The following is a 27,789-nucleotide window of genomic DNA, read 5'->3' on the forward strand; positions in this document are numbered from 1 at the left end:
TGATAGAAAAGGTCACTCACAGTAAATACCTGCCATCTGCTCAGAAACTAGATGGATAACAGTCTCATGGCGATAGGAGCAATTGGAAGTGTTCCCACAGAGTGGTAAATTGTTACTAAGAGCAGGTGATTTATTATTTTACAAGTCATTTAGCAAACAGGCTTCACTGAAACACGAGACTCATTTCTGCTGAGAACGATACTGAAAAAGAGAAGTGGAGACTGCAGGATCCCAGGAAGGAATTATTCTGCCGTTGCACTCGGTATCAAAAGGTTCTTTATTTTGATCATCCCTATTCATTAGCATTATTTAATGTATCTATTAATTGTAATAATAATACACCACAAAGCACTTAACAGTTAAATAGCTTCATTCAAAAATGAATCAGTACATCACTCAGAGAGAATTTATGAGTCTGGTGGTGGGACTGCTGAAGCAGAAGTTGTTGTAGCATGTGAGAGGCCTGAGTTCAGGAGATCAGTTGGTGGTGTCTTGCAAAACTGCAGGTTTCCCCTTTCTATTCAGGCATATCCAGAAACCATGCTTGCGGGGTGGATGTGCCTGCAGTTTGTCTCTGCACAGGGCTCCATAAATTGAGATTTCCTTCTTCTGAGCTTCTGAGAAATGAATAGAACATATTTAGACATTAGACGTAGACAGAAGTTGCTGGTTCCTCTGCTTTTGACAATCCCCAAATGGACCAACGGTGGGCGTTTAAACAGAACCCCGGATCTTCTTTTGCTACCTAGTATCTGGGCACTGCAGCATATGTCCCAAGGAGGAGAAGGAATAAAGGTGACCAGGCAGTTGGGTTTTCAGAGGATCGTGTGAGTTTCCACCCTGAACACTGGTCTACAACCACTCAGACAAGATTTGATAGTATGCTTAAAGAAGTCTTTTTGTTTTTTGTTTTGCATTCAGACCTGTTTCCCACTCAGCATATACTTCATGTCACAGTACTTTTCTCATGCTTTGTTATTCCCACACATAACAATCTTGTCAATATTGGTTATTTATGTAGCACTATAATGGTGCCTTGTGTCATGGTTCTGGGATATTAACTCTGGGCCCAATCTTGATTCCATTGTAGACATAGAAAATTCTCCATTATCTTCAGCAGAAGCAGAAGTTTAATAATGAATATTCAAGTATTCCTATATATGGTGAAGTCCACTCACTTCATACACAGATTGGTTCATATTCTCAGTGAAATGAGTTTAGGGCAATTTAAAGCCCAAGGCAGTGAGAATAGTGGGTTGGATGAGAAATGCTGAATGGTTTCAAAAAGCAAAAAGGCACATTCATTCTTATAATTAGTAGATATTGAGTATTTTGGTTTGCATTTTTAAAAAAAATTGTCTTTGAGCCTGACCCAATAATAAAAAAAAATCCCTTTGGCCTTCTGATCCTTGAAAAGGCACATATGCTGGGTTTCTAGAAAATGTGCCTTGCCCAGGGACAGCTCCGTGGAAACCCAGGAACTAAAAGATGAACACAGGAAAAGCCGTGGGGGGATGCACGAGGAAGGTTTACATTTGCTTTAAGGATCATTTATGAAAACACTTGTCTGAAGTTATGTAAGACACACCGCGCTATGTCTTACTAAGAGGAGGATAGTTTCATTAGTAAATATTGTCTGGTAAGCACCTGTTTACACGGGTATATTTCAGTGCTATTTTACTGAGCTCCATGTGTAAACAGAGATAAGGTATGCCAGCAGCCTTGGCATTTAAGTATAAAGGGTCCAATTCACCTTTGTACAGAGGAAGGCCTAATGTTTCATTACACTACATTCCCGATGCAGCTTTACTCCCACTAAACATTTTTAAGGTCTTTAAACAGCTGTGAATTTCACCCCTCCCCATCAATATTAAGTGGGTGTCTTCTGTGATAAGACTAGTGCAAATCAATCTAAATAAGGACAAATTAAATGAAATGTAAGTCTTTTAATTAGAATAATTGAAACTAAAGGCAGCTATTTGAAAGGTTAATTGTATATTTAGCCTTGGAATTTTAAGTTATTCTTTTATTTTAAGTTAAGTTTTCTCCATTATGATCTTTTTTGTTGTCCAATTTGATGCAGATGGACCTTACGGACTTAGAGTTAATTCAGATAAAGGACTGAAAGTAGGGGAGGTGTTTACGGTTGACATAGGAGAAGCTATCCTATTTGATTGCTCCGCGGATTCAAATCCTCCAAATAGTTACTCCTGGATCCGAAAGGCTGACAATACTACCCATGTTATCAAACATGGACCCCATCTGGAAGTTGTATCAGAAAAAGTGGCCCAGACAACAATAGATTATATGTGCTGCGCTTACAACAATGTGACTGGAAAGCGGGACGAAACGCATTTCACGGTGATCATTACGTCTGTAGGTAAGAGCACAAAATGTATTAATATAGCAAATGGTGATCTAGTATAACACTCAAACACTGTGCCAGCCAACGGGAACCATGAACCCGGAGTGCTAGCCAAGTGATGAATCAGTGCACTGTCTTGACATTTTGAACTTCCCCATCCTCAGCAACAGGGTAGAGATCAGGTGACATCATGACAATAGTAAAATCAAGGGGAGTTTCACCACTCACTTCAGTAAGGCCAGGATTCCACCACAGTTGTATCTTGTACTAGACCGGGCCCTTTGAGTAGAAATGATACTGCTCTCTGACAGAGTGACCATTTGTGCCTGAATGCGTTCAGTGTGAGAAAAGAAGCTATAATGGGAGAAAGTGGCACAATAATAGAGTGAGGGGGACTGCTAGCTTTGCACTGCCAGGTAGGGCACCTGGATCCTATTCCAAAGCCCCCTTTCCCATTGTTTCTTAGCAGAGGCTGTGAGTGCTCAGCAGGCAGTGTGAGCAGAATATGGTATGGAGAAGATGCTGCAACTAGTCATTCAACAATGTCTGGAATGGCTAGTTAGGGACTAACAAACATGGGACTCAAAAGGGCCTATGGGACAAAGGTTTTATTTTAGTATGTGATGATAATACAAACCATCTTCGCAGAAACACAAAGATGTTGGCAAATCAATGGTTCTATTACAAGATACGTATGGAAATCATTTTTCTTTCATGTGTCCTTATGCAGATTTATTGCTAAGAACTGATGCATGGAGTTTCTGCTTTACTTTCAATATATGATAGGTTTAGATCCTGTCTAATATTATGCAAAATTAAATGACTGCAAAGCAATTCTTTTCAGAGAATCCCAATGAAAAGTATTTGTAAATGGTGCAATTCTGCTGAAGTCTGAAAGCTCCTTATCTACTATCTTTTCATTATTAATTAGAATACATATTTTCTAGGTAATTAATAATTTAATTACTAAGGAACAATCACTTTAAGACAATGTGGCCATATTACTAATGTACAGCAAGATGTCAGGCTTGCTTTTTAAAGTTTAACCAACCTGTTTTGTTGGTACCAAACAAGGAGCTTATACATTTATTATTACAATAAGCAAGGACAACAGGTGTCTATTGTTCAGGTTGATTTAATGTAATCTTCACAAATGAAAGCTCCCTGGTTTCAAATACCCTGGCAGAAAACAGGTTGCAGTTTTTCAGTGGAAAACATACACTGTAAAATAAAACAATGTGATAACTAGAAATGGAAAATATAGACAGTGCTGTCCTGTTCCATTAGCAATTCAAATTGTATTGTTCCTGAAAGTGAAAGTAACTCTGGACTCCTGCAGCATTTGTGTGTGTAAATAAACAGACTCACAATGAGCTACAGTTTTGAGATTTGTTTTGAAGCCTGATAGAAAGCAAAGTCCACATGATGCATATTCTATATTTGGTTGTGCTTAAAAAAATCCAGATCTCCTGGGTTAAATTACATCATATGAGTTTTAAACAGTTTGCAGATAATCAGCTTTTTCCATTTTATGCCATTCTTATACTGTTTCTGAAAATTTATGTCAGTAATACTAAATGCTGGATCCCAGGCTACACTCCTTAACGCAGGTAAAATTCACCTTAACTTCAGAGGAAATTCTCCGTGAGTGTGGCCTTAAATATATGTGCACCCAGTGAATTTCTCCTTGGAGAGCAAACTCTGAGGTCTTTATTGGTAATTTTACATGATTAATGATTACTCTCCAAGGAAGATATTCTGTCCCTTGCCAAAGATAAAGAGATTTGCACAACACCTAAACCCCACTTAGGCATTTACACCAAGATGTTTTAGGAGATCTTATGCAGCCTCTCTTGCACCCAGGGCTGAAATTCATGCATATGGTTTTGTACACATATATCCATCTGAGACCAAGAGAACTGAAAAGAGAATGGTTGTAAACAGTTCATCAAGTCAGCTAAAATGTTCTGTTTTTGTTAGAGAGTTAGATTTTAAAATAAAGGCATCTATCTCATTATGAACATGAGCATGACTTGCAGGGCTACCTTCTAGGATTGAACCCAGATGGAATAATATTAAATTATGTAAACAGCACATATGTTTTCTACACAGATTTTGGTGATGCGTTGTAAGGATGAATGTGATTTGGCTATAAAAATGTACTTACTCTTTTAAAGGGTATATTTAAAGACTCATCCGTTTCCCCATGCTTCCGGGTGAGGGAGAGATTTGACTGGGAGATTGACAAGGTGGAACTTTTTTGGGATGGAATTATGAAGTTTTGTCTTGTGCACTGTGACAGAATCAGGCCAGAGGGCTACATCAGAAAGGGAGAGAGGCAGCTCTAAAAGGCAGAAACACCCCTGGCTAATTAGGACGGAGTTACTTCAGGGCAGCTAGGAGCAGCTGACCAGGAGTTATCATGGGCAGAACAGAAACCCTGGGTGGCTATAAATCAATCAGGGCAAGCTGATCTCATGTGAGGCTGCAACAGGGCCTTTTAAAAAGACTTCCCTGCAGGGGGAAGATATGGAGAATGGAACAGGAGGCTGGAGTGAGATGGAAAGCATTATGAAAGGGAGCAGGCAAGGGCAGAGGCAAAGGCAGATAAGGACAAGGTCAGGATTGCCAGAGACAGCGGAGGAGGTGAGGAGCTCTGACAAGCAGTATTTTGGCACCCTTCCCCCAGGTAGCCTGAGATTTCAGCCGGTGGCTGGTGGGGGATGACAACGACTGCTTACCAGACCAGGGTGCACCTGCCCAAACAACCTTCTAGCCGAGGGACAGAAGTCCAACACCAGCAAGGGCCAGTGCAGCCCATGCCACCGTACCTGAATTATCTATGGAACTGAACAGGGGTCAGGGGCCCAGAGGAGGGACTGACTTTACCAGAGTACATTTTCATTAATGCTCATGTATTTAACCTTGTAACTGACACGGGTAAAACTCTGCCCTGTACAGTAGGGCAGCCCCAGCCAACATAATACTAGAAAAGGACTTACCTGGTGCATAGACTGTGTGCTGACTATCTGCAAAGGAACAGATGAATTTCACCCTGAGGTAGTATGAGAGATTCAGGTAGAAACAAATGTAAACACATACTAAAAACTTTAAGTTTGCATAAGAGGGCAAGCTGGTAGTGACCAGCCTGTAGTGCAACCCTGTGTTTATGCATTGTAGTGTTGTCTTTAATTACATGATCTACTTTGCCTACATGAGCAATGCTGTAGGGAAAGAAACAAAGTAGTATGGGCAACCATAAAGCTAATAGGTCCCAACTTTCAGACTCTTAACTTTGAAACTTAAATTTGGTCCTTCTATCATATTTCAAATAGCTTATTTTGAAATAATGCTGCTACACAAAGGAATGTATTTAGAAATAGCATGTAGATATTTCAAAATACAGCATGCAAACACATATAACCTGTTTTGAAACAGAGCCATGGGATGCACTATGGCTTTTTTAGAAAGAGGCTCTATTCCCTGTGGCTACGTCTACACTGCATTCTGCTTTCAGAAGTGGAATGCAAATAAGGGTGATCGAAAATGCAGATGAAACGCTGATTTACAAATCTCATGCTTCATTTGCATAATCTCGCGAGATCCCACCTCTGCAAGAGGCTTTTCCAAAAGCAAAAACAGGTGTGTACACAGGGTTCCTTTGAAAACAAAAGAACCTTTTCAAAAGAACCTTTCTTCCTGAAACAAAATAGGAAGAAGGGTTCTTTCAAAAACAGGGTTTTTTTCTGAAGGAACCCCATCTACGTGTCTGGTTTTGCTTTCAGAAAAGCCTCTTCTGGAAGTGTGATCTTGCGAGATTATGCAAATGAAGTGTGGGATTTGTGAGTCAGCACTTCATTTAGCATTTTGGATTGTCTTCATTTGCATTCCGCTTCCGAAAGCGGAATGCAGTGTAGATGCAGCCTGTCTTAACGGTACCAGTTTCAAAATAGCTATTTTGAAATAGGCTCTGTTCCTCATGAAGTGAGATTTACCAATTTCAAAATAAGTCAATTGTTATGTTGAACTTATTTTGAAATAGTGGTGGAGTTGTATAGATGCTAGTACAGTTATTTTGAAATAACAGCTGTTATTTCAAAATAGCTTTGCTGTGTAGACCTACCCCTAGAGAGCCATATAATTTAGCAATTTGTGTAAGAATCGGATCAAGAAACCTATCAATGATCTATAAATTCCAAAAATGATCCGCTGGGAAATAAAGTGAAATGCCTGTGGCTACGCAACATATTGGTGGCAGAGCTGAGACTTAAATATCTCTCTCTCCACTTCCAGCCCCATAACCAATCTACTGTTCCTTCAGCATGTAATAAGCTAAAGAATTCCCACATCTGTGCTAGCAGAAAGGAGATTGCAGCTCTGAAATATATAGAAGGGCCTGAAAGCTAGAACTGATCAAAGTATGGACTGTGACTACATTATTCGACAAATTTAGCCCTGAATATCTTGCAGACGCATCCTAAAATTACACATATATTCATAGTAACAGAGAGATAGTCATGTTAGTCTATATTCTATCAAAACAAAAAGGCAGTCCAGTAGCACTTTAAAGACTAGCATATTACTCATGATTCACATAGACCCATAGAGTAGTTCATACATTTTTCCTTGTTTCATTTACAAACTACTGACTTCAGCTGTTTGATATTTGTAATATGTGATTCATCACTTAAATCACATGATATTGCTTTTAGTTCCTGATTGGCCCTTTTTAAACACTGACAAAGAGCAAATATCATGTCTGTTGAGTGATGACATTCATAAAACTGAAGTTTTGTGAACATTTCCATTAATAACCATCAGTCAACAGACTACATTTAGGTGCGTACCCCATTGTTTAGTGTATGTCACACATCTTTCTCACACAGGCTCTGAATATGGCATAGTGGCCAGCTGAGAAACTTAATCCTTTACCTCAAGCTGTAGCAACATACACTCGCAGCTCTGGAGATCTTAGGTCAGACACTAACAACGGTGACTGATATGCTGTTTTATTGCAATCATATATAATATGGCCCCACAAACACACCCATTGATCATTTTTTGTAACACTTGGCATAGCCACTGGGAGCAATACTTCACCTGTTCATAACCCACATAGGTTTCACTTCTCCCAGAGTCATTCTTTATTCGACCGGCATCCTTCAGTGTGGAAACTGTCTGCCATTACTGTCATTATGAATCTTGATCCCATTAACAATGCCAGAATGGAACCACTGCCCTTTACAAGCTGTGGCATATGTTACTGAGTGAAATCAAACACATTTGCTGCTATACGATACCATGGATACTCCATATCTCTTTTATATTTCCACTTGGTGAGATATTTCATTTTATTTGTTTAACTAAGGACAGACTCTTTGAGAGACAAATAACATTTCCACTGACACCTGGCAAGTTAGTCTTTCATGCGTGAACTGGAAAACATACACAGCACAAGTGCGGCGGGTGCATTACGATTCTTTTCAGAGTTCTGCTCCAAACAGAAGACCTAATGAGCTATGGGGAGGGGAAACACAAGGATTATCTAAAAGATTTGGACACACATCTTTTGCCTAACTATAATTAGAGTAAAATACTCCATCTCTGAGAACACAGAAGATTTTGTTTGCAAGTGGTTTGCCACAAACAGGAGCAAGTATTGGCTTCCCCAATATTTAATCCAAGATGAAGAGTCTTTGGGTATGTCTACATTGCAATTAAACACCTGTAGCTGGCTTGTATTAGCTAACTGGGGTTTCTGAGTCTCAGGCTGCAGGGCTGCTTAATTTCTGCATCAAGCTTTGGGCTCAGGATGGAACCTGGGCTCTGCGTCCCTCCCTCCAAACCCAAACGTATACACCTGAATTAAACAACCTCGTTGCCAAAGTCCCACAAGCTCAAAGCAGCTGACACGGGCCAGTTGTGGGTGTGTAATTGCTCTGCAAACATACTCACACGAATGACTGAAACCCAATCATGGAAACCAAGGCAAGGAAATTAAGCTACAGCTACCACTGAATCTAGGTATTGCAATCTAGGTGTCACCTTGTAGGCAGGATGAGCTCCAGCACCTAGGCCAAACATGGCCTTAGCGAAGCACTTGCTGACAGTTGGAATGTTACTTTAATACCGTATTCTTAACTCTTTAACTGGAGTACAACATGAAATGTTTCCATTGAACGAACGATCGTATTGCATGCCCAGTAAGAACATTGTTACGTAAGAAGGTATCCTATAATATAAGTCATGATCAGGCAGGGTTGCAGCCCTGAAGCTTTGGGGAGCAAAGAGATTGCTCCCTTCTTTCTCCCACATGGGAAATCAGTGTCCCAAAATGGATGAGAAAGCCAGGGCATTGGGCAGTAGAACTGCTGAGCTGACTGCTTACTGGTAAACAGCACCCTCCTTGCCACCGCCCAATATGGTTAGTTGCATGTGTTCTGCCTCTGTATGCCCTCCCTGAGGCAAACTGCACACAATGATCCCTATCAGGTTATCCGCCTTGTATTGCAACTTCCCATGGCCCAATCAAGCCCTCGTTGAGTTAATGCCTATGTATTTTATTGGCAAACTAAAGACAGTGTAAATCAAATAAAGACCTGTCTTATACTGACACACTAGGGTGACCATATTTCCCTATGCCAAATAAGGGGTAGCTGGTAAATTTGGTTGGACTTCAGTGAGGTCAGTGGAAACTGACCAGACCTATGCAGTACAAACTCAAAACAACTGAGCACCCTTTGAAAAGATCCACTACATTTTTATAACTGATAAAAGGAAAAAATTAAAAATATACATTTACAAGTAACTGGTGACTGCTTGTTAGAAGTGCCTGCCTTGTCCTCACCTTACTGTCCTCCAGTATGTGATGCTTCTGGCCCTGACTCTGCCCTATGGACTCCAGAGGCTTCTCCTCCACAGGGAGCACACTGGAAATGCAGGATTAAGTCCTGCCACTTCCAGCTGCTGCCCTGCAATGGGGCACCGGACATGTGGGCTCCTGCCCCACAGTAGTGCCCCTGGGCATAGGGGCTGCAGCTTCCCAGTGGAGGCAGGGGCACCCAGAGACAAAGGCTGCAGTCTACAGGTGCATGGGGTCCTCCCTGGTGGTGGGGGCAACTGCCCACTGTGGGGGTGGCTGCCAAGCCATGGGGCACCAGGGATGCAGTCTGGCAGAGGAGTGAGCAAGCTGCCCTGCACTGGGGGGCTTGGCAGCTTCCACGAGCAAGGGGGCACTAGGAATGGGGCTGTTTGTGCCTGGAGAAAGAGCTGTGTGGGGGTGGGAAGGGTACTCCTTAGCTGCTCTATTCTGAAGGGCACCCCAGATGCTCCACACCGCAGGCTGCTGGGAACTAGCTGCCCCCCTGCTAAGGAGCTCCCTGGCTCCAGGGGTGGTTGCCCTGCAGGGGAGCTGCTGCCCTGCAGGGGGTGCTCTCCAGCTGTGGGGCGGTGGGGGGGATGGCTGTGGTTCCCCATTGACCCCACGCCTCTGGGCACCAGCAATGAGGCACTCACTGGCTGTGGAAGGTGGCTGCCAGACAGGGGATGGGGTGGTGCTCCCTAGCTGCGGGGCAGCTGGCTTTCTCTCCTGATGCTGCTTGTGCACCTGCCAGTCCGTACTTCATGCATGTGCTGTCTAGTCAGCGCCTGGTTGATTTTACCTGCAGCTATGCAGCTGCGCTGACTTGAGGGAAGTACAGCTCAGTGCAGGGAGTGTATACAGGACAATTAGCCCCTTTGTTAAAAAAAAAAATAGGGGCACCTGCCTGACGACTAAAATATGGGACTGTCCCAGGGAAAAGGGGACAGATGGTCATCTTCTGACACGCACAAAGTCAGAGTCCTAAAAACACTAAATTACCAACAAAACGTCTCCTGATGGTTTGGTTCAATGCTGTAACTGAAATGAGGAAGTCCATAGTTCTACCTTTGGAGACTGACTGGCATAAATCAGCTGCAGGTGTTGCTGGGCCCCATTCCATAATATGCATAAACATAAACTATCTGCAAAACAAAACAGAAGACAGTCTATAACAAGATCGTGGACACACTCCGGCTATGTATTAGCAAGTGGAACTGCAAGAAGAAACCCCATGTTATCCTCTTGAATTTCCAGGAGATAGATACAAAAAGTCTTTACCCTCAGCTAGACCTCACCTACCTCTTAAATAATAAAACAAGATGTTCAGTGTCTTGAACCTCTACCTCTCTGTTACCAGTTTCTCGATGTGACACACTTGAACTGCTGATTCTCTGAATTGCAGATTGTAAAGTGCTTGTCAAACTCCCAGTTATATATGTTCCTCAGACTAAGACAAGCTTCTGCCAGGGGCACTGCTGGGTGTTCTACAGACAGTATTGTGACTCAGAGTCTCAGGGTATTCGTTGCCTGAATCAGCCAGAATTACTTCTGAGCTTCCCTGGTAGCACACAACAGAGTGGTAGGGCTAGTACCATTTAAGATTCTGCAGTGGGCTCACAGCCCCGTGACCATCTAGTCTCTTAGCTAGAGCATGGGAAGATGAGATAGCTAGTGCCAAATGGGAGGCTGCTTCTGTAGCTGATTTGTCACTTTTCATTTCATTTTTTTCCTCTCTCTTCCTGTTATATTTTTGTTGTGCCAGTTTACTTTCATCAGAATTTCCAGATCTGAAGAAGTGAGTCTGCCCCACAAAAGCACATCACCTAATAAATTATTTTGTTAATCTTTAAAGTGGTACATGACAGCTGTTTTGCTTTCTGCTTCAGGAAATGATTCTGTAGTCACTATTGAAAAAGTGGCTGGTAAAAGATAAATCTTAGAACAAGAGAAAACATGGAGAATTGGAATAACAAGAATCCCTCTGACTTCAATGGGGATGGATTTTGCCCCAGCATGTTTGTGACAGAGGCTATGTCTACACTAGCCAAAAACTTCGAAATGGCCATTCAAATGGCCATTTTGAAGTTTACTAATGAAGCGCTGAAATACATATTCAGCGCTTCATTAGCATGTGGGCGGCCACGGCACTTCAAAATTGACGTGGCTCGCTGCAGCACGGCTCGTTCAGACGGGGCTCCTTTTCAAAACGACCCTGCCTACTTCGAAGTCCCCTTATTCCTATGAGCAGATGGGAATAAGGGGACTTCGAAGTAGGCAGGGTCCTTTCAAGAAGGAGCCCCGTATGAATGAGCCGCGTGGTGGTGAGCCGCATCAATTTCAAAGCGCCATGGCCACCCACATGCTAATGAAGCGCTGAATATGTATTTCAGCGCTTCATTAGTAAACTTCGAAATGGCCATTTGAATGGCCATTTCGAAGTTTTTGGCTAGTGTAGACACAGCCAGAATGTTTTAGCAGCTGTCAAACTTCAGTCTTGACTGGCAGACACAATGGTTTAATAACAGCAAGAAGTCTTGTGGCACCACATAGACTAACAGATATTTTGGAGCATAAGCTTTCATGGGCAAAGACTTGCTTCGTCAGATGCGTGAGTGGGGGGCAGTCTCAGACGAGGATTTAAAGAGGGAGTCTCAGTCCAGGGGAGGGCCAGAGTTGACAAGATCTGTTGAGTCACAGAGAATGTGGCCCATTATCAGCAGTTAATGTGGTTTAATAGGAATATTATGTCTGTATACGGTCATGAAGACAGGGATGAAGCACAGACAGCTGTATGTTCATTTTAATTAAAGTATCTCAGTTTAGAAAGTGGTACTAACTCAGGAAGGGAAAGAGAATTTGTCTGTCTTCCATATGGAGTTGATGTATCTTGCTTAGATACTATGGTAATGATCACATGAAACTATATATTACACTAACAATTTACATATCAAGGGGGGTTTTGCAGTTAATTCACTGGATTTGAACTAAGAAAATTTAGTTTCTAGTCCTAACTCCACTTTTAATTTCCTGTGTAACCTGGATGAAAAACCTATTTCAGCTGGGGCTCCCACTCCCTATGCACAGGACAGGACTATTTACATCCCTGGAGAGCTGTGAGACTAAATTCAAAATTATTTCAAAAAGACACTTTATTTTGTGTATTTGATGCTGTCTGCCATAATGCCCAGAGTGGCTCCCATCTACTTCTTGGCACCATACACACTTTGGAGTGGGTTCAGAAATGCACATAATTATTGTACAAAGTTGCCATTTCAGGTATGTCTTTAAAAAACATTATATTGCCTAGTCTGCAATAACCCAGGAGTTACCTCTGTACAAGGTTGCTGGCCATAAACTGTATCTGGAGATACTTCTTCAGTGAAGATGCAGTAACATGTTATATGTAGTGAGGGACAAGCTATGAATCTACTCTTCTTTGACACAGGACTGGAGAAGTTTGCCCAGAAAGGAAAATCTTTGTCATCACTAGCAATAATAACAGGAATTTCATTATTTTTGATCGTCTTTGTGTCCCTTCTATTCTTATGGAAAAGATATCGGCCACATAGAGGTAGGTGAAAATTAAACACACCCCAGATGTACTTTCTAGACATTATTACTAAAAGGTTGATTTTTCCTTTTTTTTTTTTTTTTTTTTTTCAGTTGTACAACGGAAGCTGCAGAGCAGGTAGCAAAATAAATCATTTGCATGGCTTTGTGGGTTTTTTCCCCACAAAAAAGAGGGTGTGGGGGTTGGTTTCAGGTTTCTTTTCTTGGCACATACAATCAAACTGAAAGTTATGTTCATGTTTTCTAGGCGTGGATCAGACTACAGAAAGGCACAGACCTTCTCAGGTAATGCTAATGAATGAAACAGGGCTACAGTCAAATTCCAGACCCAGCACCTCAGGAATAGGGATGGGCCTCTTCGTAGTGCCATGGGGGAATATATTATATCAGTGGTTCCCAATTTTATTTGGCCACAGAATCCTTTTAAACTTGAAAAAAATTGTGGAACCCCATTGCCAGGCTCTACCTTCCTCAGTCCCCAATCCACCCAGCCATCTCCAGAGTTTACCTGCCTCAGACCCCAAACCTGCCCCTCATCCCCAAGCTTTAACCCCCATCCCACAAACTTGCCCCTCCATCCCCAGGCTTAACTTCTCTCAGCCCCAAACCCATCCACCCATCTCCAGGCTTTACCTGGCTCAGCCCTCAAATCTGCCCCCCATCCCCAGACTTAAGCCCTCTCAGCACCAAACCTGTGCCCCCCATTCCCAGGCTTAACCTTTCTCAGCTCCAAACCCACCCAAACCACCAGCACCAGGCTTAACTCTGCTCAGCCCAAAACCTGCCGCCTTCATTACTAGGCTTAACCTGCCTCATTCCCATAACAGCCCATCCCCCACAGGACTAACCCATTCATGGTGCTGGCTGTGGCGCCTACACCAGATGGCTACATGTGCCGACCAGAAGTAAGGCTGGTGTGAAGGGGTTCTGCTGGCAGTGGGGAGCTGAGCCATGCCCACCAGAGAGGTGTGGCCACTTGGATAGCAGGACAAGTGAGCGGCTCTCTGCTGCTCTCTCCCCTGCCACCACTGAAATGATGGAACCAAATTCAGTTAGTTTAACAGCCATATCCCTCCCACTGCTCTGCCAGCCATTGAACCAATTAAATTAAGTTCTGCTGTTTCAGTGGCAGCAGAGCACAGCGCCACAGGGGAGCCAGCTCTTGTAATGGAATTTCCTCACAGAACCCTATTTTCACTTTGCTGGACCCTGGGGTTCCACAGATCACCATTTGGGAAACACTGTATTGGATCCTTTCAGTGGACAGATACCATGGAATAAATACCAAAATAGATTAGCTGAAATAGATTGAGTCTGCCTTCCACAGATCATGGAACAGCAACAGAGATCTTAACTAACTCCATGGGAATTCCACAGCCTAGGGAAATTGCTCCTCACAGACCAGCATAGGGAGAATATGAAAGGTGTGTTAGTGAAGGGGTATGACCCCTACTGCTCTACAGTTATCTTCAGCAGTGTAATGGCCTCTTGGATGCACCCAACCACAGTTCTAAACATCAGTGTGGCTGCTCTAAGCTCTGAGAACCGAGCCAGCCCTAGCAGGAGGCAGAGCAGGAGAAGAAATCAGCACTTTCAACGTCTCCAAATCCTGGAGAATTCAGAATTAGGACAAATGAGTTTGTCCATCTCTAAGTACATGTTCTTGTTTGTAACAGTGTTATCTGTTAATACCGTTTTTGTATTTTAGGGCATGAAAATGCTATGGATGACTTTGGAATCTATGACTTTGTTGCTTTACCAGGCCCCACCGGCGGTCCTACAGTATGTGTTTTAACAGTAAATCAGTAGCCCACCAGTTAAGGCTCTATTTTACTTACTAAAATATATGTAGCATTTATATAAGAATCTCCATGTGGCCGGCTGAAAGTGGCCACATAAACTGCCTCTTCCAAGCTATTTCAATGTCTTATCCATCAACACTGTCGCTCACTCTACTTACTTATGTCAGTGTTAAGCAGCGGGGACGTGCCCAGCTTCAAAAACGTGCACAAAGTTAGCATTACTTCTGTTAAGCACTCCTCTATTTAAGCTATATCCGTCATACAGTTTTCACAGCAGCTCAGCTGCAATGATGCAGCTTCACCACGGTAGCACTTGTGGTAGAGGTGCTCTCAGCCAAAGGGAGAGAGCTCTCCTGTTGCCTTAATATACATAGTGCCACTTATGGTGGCAGGAGTAGTCAGTGGAAAAAGCTCTCCCGCCAGCATAGCACTGTCTATATCAGTGCTTAGGTCAATGAAACTTACATTACTGAGGGCTGTTCCCTCCTCTAAGTTACATCAAAACAACCTGTAGCATAGACAAGGAAAACAGTTTTTAACGTCAGGTGTTTTGATAACACTAGCATTAGATAAGGAAGAAGAGCATCTGTGAGTGCCCATGAAGGTAGGAGAGACCTCAGAACTAGAGGGGGGATTCAGGAGTTTAGGGCTCAGTTCTGCAAAGTTCTTAACATACAAGCCTACCCACTGATTTCACTAAGACTAGTTACATTCCATAGTCAGATGCATATAAATACCATCCAGAGTCACGGCCTTAGAATGTACAGAAGGAGAGCTTGTACACCAGATTATTAGAATTACAGGCAAGGGGACGGATTCTAGAACCGGTACAACATCACCGCTTCCAGCACAGTCACGTGGGATTTACACCAGCAGGGGCTAAGGTCATTATTTAAACCACTGTACTCATACTGGTCAGCTAGAAAGAGACACAGAAGTGAAAGATATATAGTTCAGAAATGGAGTTGGGGACTATGCAAACTGAGTTAACTCCGTGTTGGTGAGGGCCGAATGTAGATGTTTCAGAGGTAAGGACAAAATGTTATATATAAGTAATTAACATAGTTAACATTTTAATATATTCCTTATTTATGCTAGCCCACTGCGGCTTACCTTGGCCTTAGGTAGCCTGCCCCCTTCCCTGACTTTTTTAGTGCTGAGGATAGCAAGGTTTAATATGTATCTTGACTCATTTCCTAATTACTTTTGTCCTTTATCCACAACTTTTATTCACCTGCTTTTTTTCTCCCTTTATTATTTATAGTACAGTAATGAAAAGCACTTTTTACCCTAAATGCAGTAGGGGCATCCTAAAATTTCTGGGTTTGTGACTGTATTTAAGTCTGTGGAATGTCATACCTAAGTATGATAGAATTCCCCTCCTCAAAATGAAAACTAATGAAATTGAGCTATGCAGTGTGAACAAAAGCACAAGAGACCAAGATTTTCATGAAGGTGGGGGGAGGATTGTTATTCTATTGTTGTGTCTACACTTGCATTCCTCTTTCAAAAGAGGCATGCAAATTAAGGAAATCAAAAATGTAAATGAGGCACTGATTTACATATCTTGCACTTCGTTTGCTTAATCTCTTTTTGAAAGAGCTTCTTTCAAAAGACAGAAAGAAAGCAGTGTAGACAGGTCTCTTTCGAAAGTAAACCCCATCTTCAAAAGAAAATAAGAGCAAGGGTTCTTTCAAAGATGGAGTTTACTTTTGAAAGAGCCCGGTCTACACTGTTTTCTTTCTTTCAAACATATATGCAAATAAGGTGCCCGGTATGTAAATCAGTGCCTTATTTGCATTTTTGATTTCCTTCATTTATATGCCTCTTTTGAAAGAGGAATGCAAGTGTAGATACAGCTTATGCCTAAATCTACACTAGCCCCTTCCTTTCAGAAGGGGCATGGAAATGAGCGAGTTGGGAAGATGCTAATGAGGCACTCCATGAATGTGCAGCACCTCATTAGCATAACAGTAACCACACACAATTCGAAAGTGCCGCTTTCGAATTGTGTGCCACCCATGTAGATGGGAGTCTTTCAAATAGGATGAAGGGGCTTTTAAAGTCCGTGGAGTCCTTTCAACAGGCCCCAATCTACACAGGCAGCGTGTGATTCGAAAGCGGCACTTTCAAATTGCATGCAGCCACCATTATGCTAATCAGGAGCTTCATATTCATAGCAGCACCTCATTAGCATCTTCCCAACTCATTACCAAGCCCCTTCCAAAAGGAAGAGGCTAGTGTAGATGTAGCCTATATGTTTATTTCCCGGTCCAGCTTTTCCTATCTGTTCTCATAGCAAAAATATTGCCTGTTACTTTTAGGTTCGAAGTCAATCTGCTTCTGGCTCTGACTTTGTCCAAGGGCAGGATTTACACAGTACAGTTTATGAAGTCATTCAGTATATTCCAGAGCAACAGGAAGATCAACAAGAGTAAGTCCTATATGCACTAATAGGGTAAAGGCTTAGAGGCAAATCCAGAAGGGATTGCTAAGGTTGTGTAAATTAAATGTTAGTAAATCAGCGTGCGTCTCAGTGAGCACAAGAAAATCCAGAGGTACAGTTACACTGCAGAATTAAGCCAGCCTAAGCTATGTTGACATACAGCCACTGCAATAATTAAATTGCTTTTGTGTGTCCACACTGTGCTCTTTGTGTCAGTGCCATGAGTCCTCACCAGGAACACTTGCCCCAATTTAGTTGTCAGCATGGGGCATTGTGGGACTGCTTCAGAAAGGCAGTCACAATGCATGTAAGCAATGCAGTTATTGATATTGACACTGCCTTGACCTAACTACAGCAAATGCTCCTTCTCTCACAGACGTGAAGTTTAAAGTCAGGCTCGTGGGTGAGTGTCATCAGTGAGAATTATCTTAGAGGATGCTTACAGAGTTAGTCTGCTGTAAGCTGCCTTACAGCCACCTAACTCTACAGCACAGACCAGAGCTAAGCTGGTATGATGTGCGCTTTAATGGGCGTGAGGGAAGAAGGTGCACATTACTTAGTCTCAATTTCCCCCTGTGCTCTCTGCACCCTCCCTCAGAGGCTCTCCTCTGAATTTTCTCCTGGGTCTCACCACACTTGCTTAACTGGAAAACGGGGACCAAGCTTTTTCAAACCAGAAATTCAAATGAAGGCTTTTAAATTCATAGGGAGGCTAATGCATGACTGATACATTTTCACATGAGCTGAGCACCCAGCAGCAACCACTGAGATCAAATCATTCTCATTAGAATCCTTCTCTTTTCTTTCAGGACTGTCAACAAGTGTGCCAATTGTAGGGGTGTGTTTTGCAATATAGTAATTGGTCAACTAAGAACCCCACTAACTTAGTAACTATCTGTTGGTCACTGCACAATCACAAGGTGGTAACAACTGTTGGTTCCCAGTACCCTAGGCTGCAATTAAACCAGTGATTTAGAGACAAAAAAGTGTTCTGTATTCTATTAGCCCAAGTCATGCATTACACTGGATTGGAAATTGCCAACATGGAGCTACTCTGAATGCTGCGTGGGTGACAACACCTTTTTGTTTACACAGCCAGTGCTGATATTGTCTTGTTTTCTGTCTAAGTAGCTACTTCCATAAAGCTTTTTGAAATATCAGAGTGCAAAAAATTGGGAACACTTTATGTCTGCAGATACAGCTGCTGTAAATCACTTTATCTATCCATGTTCTTTCTTATTAGACACGTTTGCTCTGCACACAATATTAACAACAACACATAATAATGTCTTGGGTAACCATAGAAGTAACAGCCCTATTCAGTTGCATTTCTGTGTTACTATTGTGTTTTCTGTTGTTATGGTTGAAAGGAGGAAAAGAAGCAAATATTTGTAAATCTAATAGGCAGTGTCTACACTGAGACCTAGTGTCAACAGTTTGATGCAAATAAGCAGTCTTGAAAATGCAAAATGATGGTTCATTTGCATGTTCACACAACTAATGTGCATATTCATGAACTAATTTGCATTTGCAGCAGAAATCAAGCCGCATAGATGTGGTTCTGCCAACAAAAGGGGGGTTTTGCCAGCAGAACCACACCTACGCTACTTGATTTGTGCTACAAAATGCAAATTAGGTCTGTGAATATGCACAGGAGCCTCATGAGTATGCAAATGAGCCACCATTTTGCATTTTCCAGACTGCTTATTTGCATGAAAGTGTCAGTGCCAGGGCTCAGTGTAGACACAGCCATTATGAATTGATTTTGTGATCTCAGTGTTTGTGACTATATTGGCATAGAGTGCTTATGAAATTAAAAGCTGACCTTTTCAACACTGTGTGCCTCGATTATGCACTCAAACATAGAGCAATGTGTGGAAATGCTAAAAAAAAAGGGAAAATAAATAATGAAATAACACTTAACGTGCATGTTTGGTTAGAGCTATTCATTTTATGTCTTAGGTATCCATTTTTTAAAATGTAACTTAGCTATGTAAAATGCCAAATTAATTTTGTGCATGTCCAGGACGACCAATGATGTTATCTTTCCCTGGTTCTCCTTCTTCTTGCAGACCCCCAGTCCCCAGAACACTCACACATTCACTCTAGCATGTCCTCTCCAAAAATGAAGAGTGAACTCCTGCTACAAGATGACGTCTTGAACTTCATGGAAGTTTGTATTTGGATCCAAGCTCTGTAGCTAAAACCCTTTCTTTAGTCCTTAGGATAAATATGGACAACCACATTGTGATTGCTCTATCTTGTCGCTACAAGATTTAGAAAAGAAACTTCTCAGATAAGACAGCAGCATGGAAGGAAAATTTCCATTTTGCAAGGCCAGAATTAATTTGCCAAGCAGAATTCATGTCCAGGCAGATGACTCAGGGTAGACATAGTACTGATGCAAACTTTGAAATTCCTAACCTGCAGTCAAGTGATCCTTAAAACCACACATAAATCAGGGAACTTAGTCCTGCATTTGTCCTTACAACCAAATGTTTCAGGGGTCAATATAATAAAAGGCCAAAACATCAGAACAAGGAGAGGGCTTTGGAAAAGTAACTTCAGATTCTAAAATTCAAATGACTAATATAAGCAGTGGTCACCAAAAACTGAATTGCACTGCACAGATGATGAGTCGTATGCAGTCAGCTGTGTTCCTGTCGATTAGCAGAGGGAATGCCACTGAACTTGCATGCAATGGGGAACTAACTGCAACAACTACTGAGTTAGTGCAGGAATATCCAATTTCAATATAATAGCCAAAGAGGTTAAAATAAAGGGCACTCCATGGACTCCTAAGTAACAAAGCTGCTTTACTCAGGCTACATCTTCATGCCAGCACTTACAATAGTAATGCAAGGGCACTTATGCAGATTCACTGTTGTAGTGCCTGTGATGGAGAGCTTCTCAGCAGACAGAAGAGATTATCTACGCCCCTGAGCAACTGAGTTCTGCTAAAGTAACCTGTAGTGTAGACAAGGTTTCAGATTCTGAATGGTTCTGACCCAAGCTGCTTATTAAAAGACAAATGATTCAATCATTTTAAAATGTACTAAAATTAATAAGCAAAAAAGTCAAGAAAACATATCACTAGGACCGAACTACTACAAACATCACCAAACTAAGTATTAACACAATAAATTGAAATCAAAGTAAAAACAAAACAATTTACTTCCTTTGTTAATTAATGTAAAAATCAAATTAGTTAGATCTTCCAATTAGTACAGCACATAATTGAACCTTTCAAATATTAACCAGGAATTCAAGTCCATGGCTGCCTGTGTGTCTATATCCCAACTTAAAAACTTTTAATCCTGGCAGCATAATCAGATTTACATGGTTAGGTAATGTAATTTGGGGACCCAAATACTTGACAAATCTGATTTACAGTCCCAGAGCCAATCCAAACCTCCTCTTTGGATTTTGAGGCAACTTTCCCATTCTGTTGCTTTGACCAGGCCACACCTTTTTTTTTATTCCTCTGCTGGTTTCATCTTCTTTATCACACCAAACTCAAGCTACTTGTTTTTGTTTTCATGGCCCTTTATGGCCTATTCCATCCCTAGTTATCATCTCTGATTCAGCATTGAAGGTCAGCTCCCATCCCACATCAGCTCATGCTCCCAGTCTCCATCTTTCACTTATTATATTTTCAAATGGGCACCTTCATGCTTCCCCCTGAGCTCCCTCTCACACTCGCATTTGCATCTACAAATCTGCACCTGCAAAGGACATCATTAGCTTTTTTCAAATGTCCCCTGAAAACTCTTCCCTGCCATGAAACACACAAAAAAACTCACCAATGGTTAGGCTGCTAGTATGCTTTGCCACTGCCTATCACGCTGAGCAATATGCCTCATTGTTTCCTTGCACTCTTTTGTAGGTCTGTCTGTATCAATCTGTAGACTGTGGTTTTACGCTAGACTGTAAACTGTTTGTGGCAGGCATTATGTTTCTCTTGGGTCTGTGCAGCACCTATCATGAAGGGCTCTCTGGCAGTGTGATAATACAAATGTATAATACAATATTATTAATATATAATAACTATACAGTGTTGACTGCTGTACTTCTCATCACCCCAGCAGAAATCTGAGTGAAAACTTTGATAAAACTATTCGATACATAAAAGTTTAACATTCCTGCCAAATAATTTGCATATAAAATGTTACCATTTTGCAGGATTCCAGCACAGAACTCTTTCGTAAGTAGCATTCAAGAGACAGCAATTAGTGTGATTTTAACCTGTGGCATATTTCTTTCTAGCATCTTCTCTTGGGGTATTGCAAGTGTTCACACATGTGTGCACAGATCCACACCCACACCCTAAAAGTCTAGGATGTCTCCCAGCTTCTTAAACTTTTTAGGAAGAGTTCCAATTTATTCGCTCTCAGTTCACATTGTCAGAACTTTTGCATTCACAGGATCAAACAAGTTGATACATGAATTAGCACTTCTAGGCACTGAGGTAAGCTGTCAGAAGCTGGTACTGGACAACACCAATTATCCTGTTCTGTCCGTTCCCACTGGGGCACCTGATACTGGCCACTGTCAGAAGACAGGATCTCAGAAGGAGGATCTCAAATGGGCACACAGGGTGATTAGCCTGTCCTGCAGTTCATGCTGCCATGGCTGTATTCTATTCTTAGTACATGAGACCTAGGGCAAGTAGGTCTCCTTGAGCAGGAATCACACCCCCAGCTGCAGCGTAAACATACCCTACAAGGCTTAGACTCAGAAACTGCTTGAAGAGAGAGAAGAGTAAATACAGAGAGAGAACGATATAAAGCCTGTATGTTGCACTCTTTGCTCTCTGTCTCTCTCTCTCTGTTTTCATGCTTGCGCACTGACCACCTACTGTCTTGACCTTCATTCTTATAGTTGTGGTCCTCATTTGCTTCATCTTACAACAACTCCCTTTCACATCTTCAAGCAAAATAAGGTGTGAAGAACAATGGGGGCTCCAACAAGCTGGGCCAATCTAGTTGACACAATGCAATTTTTAAGTTAACAATAGCCTGACGAGTGTCAGCTAAAAGTAACCACTTCCTTAAGGTATTAGGCATTGTGCAGCTCATGCTTTGCAGAACTGCAAAAAGAATCAAAGTAAAAACATGAGACCCATTTGAGGAAGTTGTTCTCACTCATGGCTCCTCAGGTGAACAGCCACAGAACCGAATCAGACAGCAGTGACCAGTAGAGAGCCTGAAGGAATCCAAAAAAAGCATTGGCTAATAAAACACAACCTGTCGTCCAAGCTCCTCACACACTCTTCACTACTGCTTAAATTGAACTGCAATATTTATAACAAACTGTCACATCATTCTGCTGCGTGCAAAACTGGCAATTGCAAGCTAAACCAGGAGTCAACAACCTTTCCGAGGTGGAGTGCTGAAATTTCACCTTTTGACCTTTATTTGCAGTCCAACTGCTGATGATACTTTTTAAAGTCACTAACAGTCCTACTTACAACAGCTGTATTAATAAATAAATTAAAATGCAGAGCTTTGCAATGTAGGTGGTGGCAGGTAGTATTAGATGGTCTTTTGTTAATCTACAGGTGGCATGGCTTTGAGCAAGCTCCCCGCTGCATGGGGCAAGAGAGACGGGGCTTAGCTCCCACCTCACCTGCCAGTGAAAATCAGCTTGTGTGCTACTGTTGGCACCCATGCCAGGGGTTGCTGACCCCTGAGCTAAACTTTACAAAGTCTTGAATTGTTGAAACTTCACAGCTTGTATATTGTCTAAGAGGAGAAAACTGTTGTAACTTTGATGCAACCTTCATCTGAAAAAAGAAAAACCACAAACTTATTTCAGCTCAGTTTCTCATATACACTCTCACATCAGGTATTATTTTGACACAAAAATTCTGCTGTGCCAGCTGATAATGAGCAGTGGAGATCTGTACATTTCCCAATCATTTCAACACTAGGCTTGTGAGAGCCTGCACTGCCTCAGCATGTTCCTGATATTCATTAACGGTTGGTAGAGTACACTGTTACTGATAACAAATTAACATGCTGAAACATATGCATTGTCTAAAAGAGAGAGACCTCACCAGGAACCACCATGATTGTGTGTTATATTAACTGGAGTGGAACCGTTTCTTCATCCCCACTGTGTGTACTCTTTTGAAATGAGACATTTGTGATTCAAGAATGGTTGACCATTCTGTTTCTCCTGTTCAGTGTTTCAGTCAGTCCCTCTAGCTGGCTATGTCTACACTAGAATGATCTGTTGACAGATGTTGCTGTCGGAAGAGATCTTTTGACAAAACATCTGTTGACAGATCACAGCCACACACAAAAGCAGATTGCTCTGTGGATCTGCTCTGTCAACAGAATGGTCACCCAGAAGCATAGCAGACAGGCTGCCTGGAGACCAGGCAGCCCTGCCTGTTGACAAAGAACCCCCCCACCCCCCCGCAGCATCCACACAGCTTTTTTGATGACAGATTCTGTCAAGAAAGGAGTTCTGCCTTATGGGGGGAGGCAGAAGGCTATCGAGAAAACTGCTGAGTTTTGTCGACAATTTTTATTGTGGACACATCCCTCTAATGTAGATGTAGCCTCTGTGAAAACATATTGGCTACAGTTACACTAGAAGCATCTGTTGACAGATGTTTCTGTCAGAAGAGATTTTCTGACAAAAAACATTTGTCAACAGAATGCAGCCATACACTAAACCATGGTTTTGTCAACAAAACTCACAGAGCGTCCACACTAAAAATGTGTTCTGTTGACATACTGTTGACAGAACTTGGCACTTTTGTCAACAGCCTTCTGCCTCTCTTCCATGAGGCAGAACGCCTTTCTCAACAGGATCTGTCAACAAAAAAGTCGTGTGGATGCTCCAGGGGGCCCTCTGTCGACAGACAGGGCTTCTGGATCACCAGCAGCCTTGTCTACTGTGCTTCTGGTTGGCCGTTCTGTCGAGAGAGAGTCTGGGCAGTCCCGACTCTCTGTCAACAGAGCAGATCCACAGAGAGATCCACTTTTGTGTGTGGCATGATCTGTTGACAGACGTTTTGATGTCTACCGACAGTAACTTTTCTTGATAGATCATTTCAGCGTAGACGTAACATAAAGGTGTAAGCAATGCCAGTGCCTGAACGTGTGAGAACACCATGGCTGCATCTACACTACAGTGAGCTATCAATAGAAGTTACTGTCAGAAAATATCTTCTGACAAAACTTATGTCCACAAATTGTGGCCAGACAGCAAAGCGGCTCACTTTGTCAATCCACTCTGTCAACAAAGAGTAGCCAGACTGCCTGAACGCGCTCTCGACAGAACAGCCAACCAGAAGCACAGAAGACAGGACTGTCTGGTGTCCCAGAGCCCTGTCTGTTGACAGAGGGCCACACTGGCTTTCTGTTGACAGATTCTGTTGAGAGAGGTGTTCTGCCTTCTAGGGGAACAGCAGGACACTGCCACATTCTGTTGATTTATTGTCGATAGGGCACATTCGAAATGTGGACATGACACCAGTTTTGTTGACAAACCCTCTATTGTAGATGTAGCTTATCAGTGTTGACTGATCACCACAGTAAACCCACGAGATACATGCAATCAAGTTGCACATGTCTCGGGTTAACAGGACTGCCGCCCCTGACAGGAGCAGGAAACCACTACTGTCAGGGGCAGCAGCCTGCTGGGCTGGTCCATTTCCCAGCTCCTGCAAATTCACAGAAGCTAGGAACCAGGCTGCAGCCTGATTCCCATCTCTCTTTGACTTGCACAAAAATTCAAGTTATGGAGGGATGCAACCCCTGTGTAACTCGAGTGTTTACTGTATCATCTGCTACTACAATACTATTCTGGAAATTACTGTACCATTTTCATTTGACCAACACTACTTTGACTCCTCAGAATAAATCTTCTGCATATGGCACTGAGTGTTAGTCCTACAACCATTGCAAATATTAATAGGTATCATACATACTGTTAACCCCCCACTTCATCATATTGAAAATTCACACTTGTAAGTTGCATAAAAGTTGAAGATCAATTTAACTTCTCTTTTGAATTTTTTACTACAGTGTTATTTTTAAAGGAATGCAACATTACATACAGTAACTGTCTACATTCTGTTATTTTTCTAGAGGTACATGAAGTAGGAAGCACAGGAAATCAAGACATCGTAATACCTATGTTAACTTCAGTGTCTTTACTGGAAATTGAAAGCAAATGGCAACAGCTCTCAAAATGGCAAAGTACTAAGCTAGCATTTCTGAAATAATACTTTCAAAATCTAATAATTCTTCTTTCTTTATTGCTCCCACCATACTGGATTTGCTTACGGATTTTGTTTAACTAATGGTTTCTTGAAACATCTGGGATTTTTTTAATTGTTGATAATTTTTGCATTATGAACAGCAAAGAGAAATCAGAACCAAAAGAAAATATGGCTAATAAATACTGTATCATTAAGCCTGGCACAGCTGCCTAGGAATCAAAACTGGTGGTTTTCCATGCTAGTTATATTGCAATATGAAAAGAGAATTGCATTAAAATTTCTCTAAGCATGGACTTTTAAAAAAGAAGTTGTTGCACATGGGCTAAAATAAATGTGTCAGAGTGAAAAAATAAGCTGTTTTCTTTAAAAAAAAAAGTCAAAATCTACATTTTTCTGTAATTTGACCTGTAATTTAATTTATAATAGATTAACTTGTCATTTAGCTAAAATGTATATATGTACAATAGTCAGAATGTTTTGTTTTTATTATTTTGTGCTTCCTTTGCATGTAAGCTTTTTTCACACTTTTATCTTCCAAGGCCCAGATCCAAAAGGTTCATAGGCTTTGTGATTCTGAGAGGTGCAATACCTAATGTGTAGTGGCCTAGACGATTACAGGAACAACACAGCAATCCACAAAGCCTGAGTTAAGTACCTAAACTCCCTATAAAGTGAATGGGGAAAATGAGCACTGAAAAGGGAGGGCCACAAAGGTCAGGCTACTAGACAGCTCTCTGCTAAGATAGCCAATAGGAGATGGTGAGGAGAGGTGTTTGTGCTAAGCCCCACCCCTCTCAAAGAGATCAGAATCTATATGTGGTCTGAAAGGAGGCAACTCTCTCTAGTGATCCACAGACCAGCGGGAAACAGTCCCTTCTCAACAGTTACATGCAGAGTCTGATCCAAAAGGCACACTCAGAAGCCATCTAGCTCTGCACAAAACATGTGGTGGAGGAGGAAAGAAGAGGAGGACATCCTTTATAATCCCTAGCCCAGGAGTTAAAGCACTCACCCAAAATGTGGGAAACCCCTTCTTCAGGTCCCCGCCTCCTCAATCAGATGGGATTTAAAGAGGAGACTGTTCTGCCCACTAATCTATGGGCTATTCTGAATGGAGCCTCCTCAGTCGCTTATTGAAAAATGTTCCAATTTCAATAACTGAATACTTAAATATTAATGAACCCCCCCCCCAAAAAAAAAGTTAGAGTGACTCTATAGCCCCATGATAAAGGCACTCATATGGGAGGTGAGAGATCCCTGTTCAAATCCATTCCCCTTATTGTGTCTGGGGAATTACCTTAACCTTGGGATACAGTTTCTATGGTTTTTACTGCGTAAAGCTGGGCAACCTCTGGGCACTCCTACAGGGCTGGGCCCAGCACATGACTTACTGGCCTTTCCCTTGGCTCATGAATCACACTGGGACTTAGACAGGGTGTAGGCGTCTTGGCACCCAGAGAGGGGAAGTATGCACATGCCTCGAGGCTGAAATGTAGGCAGCTAGGGAAATTTTATTGCAAAAACTCAGGCAGTGAGAAAGTTTGGATGGTGATTGAGTTATGTGGCAGATGAGCAGGAGTTCTATGGATCACAATGGCACCCAAAAATAGGCATTGCAAGCCTCAGTACCATTGCGGATCCCACTCTGAGAGCCTGTTTTCCATTCAGTAGAATACCCAGTAATCTACAGGTAATTATTGCAAGATGAAGGAATGGCCCAAGAGGTGACTGCCAATGGAACTAAGAACCACTGTGGTAGCAGACACCAGGGCCCTGCACAGGAACGCAGATATTCTCTGCCGAGGCATCCTGCTATCAGGTGTTACCCATAGAGCATGGAAATCCAAGTGTAATCCAGGTGTTACCCATACAGTATGGAAATCCAAATGGTGTTACCCATTGGAATAATCCAGGTGTTACCCATACAGCATGGAAATCCAAGTGTAATCCAGGTGTTACCCATACAGTATGGAAATCCAGGTGTTATCCATACAGCATGGAAATCCAAATCCAGGTGTTACCCATACAGCATGGAAATCCAAATCCACACAAACACGTGGGTTCCGTTACAGCCAACCATGACACAGAAGACATTTGAGCCTCTCTGAGTAAAAGATGGAACTGCACTTTGGGAATGAGGGTCTGTAAGGAAAACAAACTAACCACCCTAGTAACAGCCTATTATGGGGTGAAAATTAGGCGAAGGTTTAGGAATGATTACTAGTATTCCCTCTAATTTTTTCAGTTCACTTGCAGAATTCACATAATTGTTATGTACACCAAGGTGTGCACAAATGTGCCCCACCAATAGAAACACATGCTGCCAGCTATGGGGTAGCTGTGGGTGCTCTGGTAATCAGTGGGGCAGCGTTGGGATCACTTCTGGGCAACCACCCAAGTCCTCAGCTCACAGGAAAGACTGATGGTTACTGTCATTTCTGTACCAATAATTGGAGCAGACACAGCACTTATGTACTTTAATAAGAGCAGCATGAGAATGTTTAC

General features: G+C 42.1%; 1 protein-coding gene across 5 annotated transcripts in view; it reads left to right on the forward strand.

Moving 5' to 3' along the window:
• The window catches only part of HEPACAM2 (HEPACAM family member 2), a 38,521-nt gene extending 12,117 nt beyond the window's left edge, over nucleotides 1-26,404 (forward strand). For 2 of the 5 annotated variants that reach the window (XM_074986227.1, XM_074986223.1), the window contains 7 exons: nucleotides 2,084-2,380; nucleotides 12,673-12,798; nucleotides 12,891-12,915; nucleotides 13,045-13,082; nucleotides 14,506-14,579; nucleotides 16,924-17,033; nucleotides 17,855-18,169. In XM_074986227.1, the coding sequence (XP_074842328.1) occupies nucleotides 2,084-2,380; nucleotides 12,673-12,798; nucleotides 12,891-12,915; nucleotides 13,045-13,082; nucleotides 14,506-14,579; nucleotides 16,924-17,033; nucleotides 17,855-17,933 (749 nt within the window). In that variant the 3' untranslated portion in view covers nucleotides 17,934-18,169. Of the gene's footprint in view, nucleotides 1-2,083; nucleotides 2,381-12,672; nucleotides 12,799-12,890; nucleotides 12,916-13,044; nucleotides 13,083-14,505; nucleotides 14,580-16,923; nucleotides 17,038-17,854; nucleotides 18,170-19,117; nucleotides 19,219-25,150 lie in introns of those variants that run through there. The other 3 variants (XR_012644258.1, XM_074986224.1, XM_074986225.1) reach the window with 3 other exon arrangements.
• The last annotated feature ends 1,385 nt before the right edge of the window (nucleotides 26,405-27,789 follow it).

This window comes from Carettochelys insculpta, chromosome 2, assembly GCF_033958435.1.
Source record: "Carettochelys insculpta isolate YL-2023 chromosome 2, ASM3395843v1, whole genome shotgun sequence".
NCBI lineage: Eukaryota > Metazoa > Chordata > Testudines > Carettochelyidae > Carettochelys > Carettochelys insculpta.